Source organism: Cryptomeria japonica, chromosome 11 (genome assembly GCF_030272615.1).
Source record: "Cryptomeria japonica chromosome 11, Sugi_1.0, whole genome shotgun sequence".
Taxonomy (NCBI): Eukaryota; Viridiplantae; Streptophyta; class Pinopsida; order Cupressales; family Cupressaceae; genus Cryptomeria; species Cryptomeria japonica.
The window spans coordinates 162,672,996-162,678,959 of record NC_081415.1 but is presented as its reverse complement, the minus strand read 5'-3'; the positions used below and the strand labels follow the sequence as shown (position 1 = coordinate 162,678,959).

The 5,964-nt window shown below is 37.9% G+C and overlaps 1 protein-coding gene across 2 annotated transcripts; it reads right to left on the bottom strand.

The window, feature by feature from the left end:
• Positions 1-567: 567 nt before the first annotated feature.
• Positions 568-5,717, bottom strand: LOC131032493 (uncharacterized). 2 transcript variants are annotated; one of them, XM_057963497.2, is made up of 3 exons: positions 5,484-5,717; positions 5,149-5,341; positions 568-4,965 (listed from the first exon to the last, which is right to left on the bottom strand). In XM_057963497.2, exons 2-3 carry the CDS (start codon positions 5,290-5,292, stop codon positions 3,184-3,186), a joined length of 1,926 nt encoding a protein of 641 aa, XP_057819480.2. In that variant the 5' UTR covers positions 5,293-5,341; positions 5,484-5,717; the 3' UTR covers positions 568-3,183. The 2 variants fall into 2 exon arrangements, with proteins under 2 accessions (XP_057819480.2, XP_057819481.2); XM_057963498.2 differs by having other exon boundaries at positions 5,528-5,717.
• Between the last annotated feature and the right edge of the window lie 247 nt (positions 5,718-5,964).

Genomic DNA, 5,964 nt, shown 5'->3' with positions numbered 1-5,964 from the left:
GGAAGTTGTCCAGATAGGCATCAAATTTCCACCAAGTGAAGAATGGACAAGGATAATGCGGATGGTTTTGAGGAATGATCAGTCCATATGTGGATGGATTTCCCACCAAGGTTGAAATCAAGTTTATCACATGGGTGTTTGATTCAATGCTTGTTTGTTTTGCAGGACTATTACGAGGAAAGGAAGTACGATGATCAAGGCTTGAGGTGAAGGAGGATGCACGCAATGAGGATTTCCGGATAGAGATTCCAGAAGGCGAAGGTGAGGACTGGATCAATCATGAAGAAGACTTCACTTTGATGGTGAACAAATGAGGGAAAGCAAGTTCAAGAAATGAACACAAAGGATTTTACATCAAGAAATCTAGAACTACATCAAGGAATTTCAATATCAAAGTGCATCAAGGAGGGAAATATTTCAAGATTCCAAGATTGGGAAATTTTCCAAACATAAGGAGGGAACAATTCATGGAATTCCTTAACATAAGGATGGAATGTAAAGTATCATAAGGGATTCCAAACATTGTGAAGATGAAGAATGTACAAGGCAAATTGGTTAAGTGTATAAGGCAAGCTGAGGTGGCATCCTAGTCACCACTCGTTCAATCAAAGGGTACCAAGTCAACATTCATTCAAGGAGGGAATAGGTGACACATGGCGCTACATCAAATATTATTTATCTTACCTATCCTCGTTTCTTATTGGCCAATGTACTGGTGGTTGTACAAACCCTAATTAGGGTTATCTTGTAATCTTGGTCGTTGATCTTGAATCAATCTGAGCCATTCATTTCTTTTGAGGCTCTATATATGCCTCCTTGTCTCTCATTTGTAAGGGAGAGTTTTTGTAGAATTGTTGGTAAATGCTGCAGCTATTTGAATCCTAATCATTGTTCAATTGTTGGTGATTTTGCTCTTCAAGTGTTGTATTTGCATTCATGGTTCTCAATTCCTCCAAGTTAGATTAGAATTTAGATTAGAATTTATTTTCATGTATGTTAGATTGAGTGGAAGATTTGTTGAGTATATTTGTGTGGAATCCTTAATCCATACCACTAGCCTCTTGCCGTTGGTAAGCGCGCCTTGTGTGGTCAACTGAAATTTGAGTAAGCATAACTTCAACTATTACGCGTCCGTTGACAAGCATCAACTTGGATGGTGTCTACATTTGATGGTGATAGCCTGAAAATCTTTAAGTATACCTTAGATGATTGCACTAAACTTGTGTCAATACCTGATTGTGAGACCTTGCTTGGTTTGATTCCACTAGATCCATTCATCATTTCCTACATTCCTAGGCTTAGAATAGATTTCCTGAACCGTATTCTTTTTCTCCCTTTTTTAGTAAGAAGTAAATCCAGAGCCATATTGATAAATCTTAAGTTGTCAGCACACCTATTCTGCATCATTCATGATAATCCAAACATTTGCGTAAGTCCCCAAGTGAAACACAGCAATTCATATCAACCACTGAACTTACCCACTCGTCAAGACCTGACATGTAGAAACCTTGGAAACATTTTAGTTGATCTCATTCTTAGCATCTGAGGTGATTTTGTTCAAGAGAGGGTAAATTATCTTGGTAATTTATTCTGTATTGTTATGTGCATAAAACACACATCAACACGACCTAGCATGGCCAAACCAGAAACACAATACTTTTGTTGAATGTATACATAACTTTCTCTTCATTATAGCTACCCCACTTTTCTTAATTAGTGTAGCAATACCTTGAGCTTTATGAAATATGTTTTCTAGTGGCTCTCTAACCCCTCCTAATGCTTTGAAATCTGGCTTGTAATCGTCTGAGTTTGATATGGGGCAAGAGAAGTTCCTTGTTAGTTTTGTGGTCTGTTTACCAGGCAGTAACATGTAACACACGAATTCTGGAAGGCCCCATCCAGGATGGCCTTCAGATGCGTCTCGTGATTTCCTTACTATTTGGAAGATACGAGCTGGAAGGCCTCATCCAAGATGGTCTTCAGAGGACAGCTAGTGATTGCCTTACTGTTAGGGGGTTTCTGGATACTCTTTGTATAAATGTAATATGGACTATATACATATTTTGTTATGTATGTATTTAAGTGTGAAGTTGGCCTTTCTGTTGCTTAGAGTGTAAGTTTGTATGAAACAGTTTTTACTGTGTTGACAATTAGAAGAAGTAGAGGGAAACAAGCCGACTTGTAATGGCTAGGGAAGAATGACAATGTTTAATCTGAAACTAGCTATAAAGGGAAGCCAATGAGACAGATCTATAAGTTATATTGGGTAGAGAAAGTAGAAGTGTTAGCTTCTAGAATGGCAAGTTATTTAGATACACGTGAATAAGCCAAAGACCACATTATTATAGTATGTATCTCTAAGAATAAAATGTAATTTCAATTCAGATTTCTATGTTATGTATTTTACTAAATTTCTTGGAATGAAGTCCGCTCTGCGTTAGATTTCATGTACTTTCCTTTCAGTAATACTAAATAGATATCAAGATCCTAGTTAGATGAATTTTTGAGCTCTGAAAATAACCCATTTTAGATTATAGATGTCTTTGATATGACTACGTATCATGTATAACCAGCAGATCTTTAACCCTTATTTTTCAGGTTAATGATAACAATTATTGAGTCACTCTCAATGTCATCCTTGTATTTTCCACATAGACAATCCTTAGACCTAGCACTAGGGCTGAAGCTTCAAAATCATCATTTGGGAAAGGCTGAAGACTGTTACAGAGGACATCCCCAATGCTATCAAGATATGGATTTTAAATTCAATTTTACAAGACCATTGTGTCTGCTCCACACTTAGTGCATTGATTATTTTCCTAGAGTATTCCACACCCAACACAGAGGCAGAAAATATTAGTAATTGCATACAATAAATCTACAACCTTGTCTATATTCCACTTCCCTCGAGACAAAATACAGGTTTCGGCAGCAAGAAACTAAAATTTTGGACCTTACATATCGATTGTATTTGTTAAAGAATAATGTCTGCAAAAATGATTTCACCGAGCAACCTCCTGCACTAAGAACCAATTACAAATAATAAAAGAATCCTTAGTCAAAAGCTACATGCCTGAGATGAGCTTTGAATGTCTCAATTCCTCAATAATTAATATTGCCAGCTTTTTGTGATGTTTACATATAAGAAGGCTGTATTTGGAAACCAAAATGTGTTGATTTGGTCTATGAAGGGTGGGCTGCTAATTCCTTTTGACTCCTCATTTCCAAGACCTTTTTGTGGGAGTTTGAGTGTTTAGTCGCTGAGAATGTAGGACTGGCAGCAGGTCTGTATTCTGGTAGAAGTTTTCCAGACCTGTATCTCACTCCACAGGCATTGCATAATGTCTTAGGACCCATTGGTCCATCTCTCCATTGTGGGGTTCTTTTAATGCTGCAGTGCATGCATTTCCTGGCCTTAATTGCCTTCTGCACCTTTCTAATGATCCCCTGGTTTGTCTTTTGAATCTTTTTTAGGGGATCAGAGTTCACTTGCTTAGAAACAAAGTGATCAGAACCACTACAGACTGAACCATCAGCAGAGAGAAAAGATTTTGGTTGATTCTCCAATCCATTTTGTGGTGGTTCAGCACATGAATCTTGTAATTCGGAAGCAATATGTGTTTGTTTTTCCTGATAGACAAATTCCTTTTGCGCCTTCCTTTCCAAGACCGACTTGTGGGAGTAAGAGTGTTTATCAACCGAAAATATAGGACTTGCAACAGGTCTGTACTCTGGCGAATTTCTTCCAGAATTAACATCACTGGTGTTGCATGGTGTCTTACAATCCATTGTTCCAGCTCTACGATGTGGGGTTTTCTGGTTGCCACAGTCAACACATTTCCTGGCATTCGTTGCAGCTTGCCCCTTTCTAATAATCCCCTGCTTCGACTTTGGGATTTCTTTTAAGGAATCAGATTTTGTCTGCTTGGAAACAAAGTAATCTGAACCACTACATACTGCAGTATTAGCAAGGAGGGAAGAGTTTGGACAGTTTTCCAATACTTCTTGTGATGGTTTCATGTAGGAAGCTTGTACTTCAGAACCAGAACATGTTTTTTTTGCCTCGGAGGCTTGTGATGTAAATTCCTTTTGACCGATCATTTCCAAGATCTTCTTATGGGAGTTGGAGTGCTTATCAACCGAAAATGTAGGACTTGCAGAAGGTCTATATTCTGGTACAAGTCCTCCATACCTATATCTCACGCCGCAGGCATTGCATAGTGTCTTAGGACCCATTGGTCCAGCTCTCCACTGTGGAGTTTTATGGGTGCCACAGTGCATGCATTTTATGACCCGTAGCTTACCTTGTTCCTTCTTTTTGATCCCCTGCCGTCTCTTGAAAATCTTGTTTGAAAAATGCCATTCTTTTTTCTCAGAGACGAAGTGATTTAGATGGCCTACAGACATATTATGCTTTGTAAGGCAAGAAATACAGTGTCTCTTTGGTCCATCTTTCCAGTAAGCGGTTTTCTGTGTGTCACAGTTCATGCATTTGATGACCTTTGTCGCATCCTCCCATTTTGCTTCAATTCCCTGATCTGTCTCACAAAGTCTGTTTGAGCATTTGGATTTTGCTTGCTCAGAACTCAAGAAATCTGAAGAATTGGAGACAGCAGCATTAGCAGAGACAGAAGCGTTTGAACAAATCTCCGAGTCCGGATTAGATTTAGCAAGGGAAGAACTCCTGGAATGCCAATTGCTACACGGGACTCTTAACGTGATACTTCTTACCTTTCCTGAAGCAGTCACATCAGGAATACGATTAGGTATATTTCCAGAACAAGAGCTGCTTTCCAATGCTGAAATACTACTTGAGTTCCTAAACTCATCAGAAATTTGTTCTGCACCATGTATATCCTTAGTTTGTGCTCCAAAACAAGGATAAACCGGTGGTTTTGGTGCATTTCCTAGTGAAGGTTCCTCTAAAAAGCTCGCAAGCCAGTGAAGCTCTGCCAAATCATCGCCCTGATCCACCAAAAATGCAAACCCAGTTCAAAAATTCATGCAGCTTAATCTATCTCAAAATATATAGTTAACCTTAAAGAAAGATCTCAGATATTAAAATTGTGCTAGTTCAGCAAAAGAGAGAATTAAAAAGCATTTGTATCTCATCATGAACTCATAAAAGAAGACAAGAAGTGCACTTACAGGATCGTAAAAGCCATCATTATCGACAGTGAACTCAGAGCTCTTCATTTCAGTTATGGAACTGTCATCAGTATTTGTGCAATTCATTCTGTTCACCAGTAGATCCAATTGGGTAGGGTAAACTTCCTTGCTGTCGGCTTCCATGGTTTATAGTTTATCCTCACAGATTCCTCATGCTATTAGGTGAAATCCCCTGAATATAAAGTGAGTTAAACATAATTAAATGAACTTGAAGAGCTGATCTCAAAAATCTAATCTGCATTCAGATCGGTATAAGGAGGCACATTCATCCAAACTTCAAATTTACAATTCAATTTGAGGTGAACACACTAAACCCGAATTGTGTCGGCACCAACCCCAATTAAATCTATCAACGCACCCTAAGTTCAGAAAACAGTCGAAATTCTATCAAACAGTCATGAAAATCAAATGTCTTCTGAATCATACGTGCCATTTATATTGCTGGCAGAACAACATATGAGTCGGAAGGGAAGTTAGAAGAACAATTGTCAGTCTGAGCCTTTGACCTTCATTATTCTAAAGTAAAATAAATAAATACCGAGAAGCGTTTTATATGCGTTAGGGTGAAATTTACACGCCTTTGCCATTTACCATTAGAAATTAAAAACACGATATGTCTATATTTCGTACGATGGTTTGTGGGAATATAAGGGTTTTAATTTTCAATTTAGTCTTATATTTATTGTGGGGATACTGTTTTGATCGGTAGATAGTATAATTTTGTGTAAGTTTTGAGTGTTTTTTTTATTTTTTTATTTATGGTGTTAATATTATTGCATTTAGTATTATTTTTAT

Coding starts and splice junctions, on each gene's coding strand:
- LOC131032493 (XM_057963497.2), bottom strand. CDS start 5,292: ATGGAAGCCGACAGCAAGGAAGTTTACCCTACCCAATTGGATCTACTG. Junction 4,966..5,148: donor ATGATGGCTTTTACGATCCT/GTAAGTGCACTT, acceptor TTGGTGGATCAG/GGCGATGATTTGGCAGAGCT.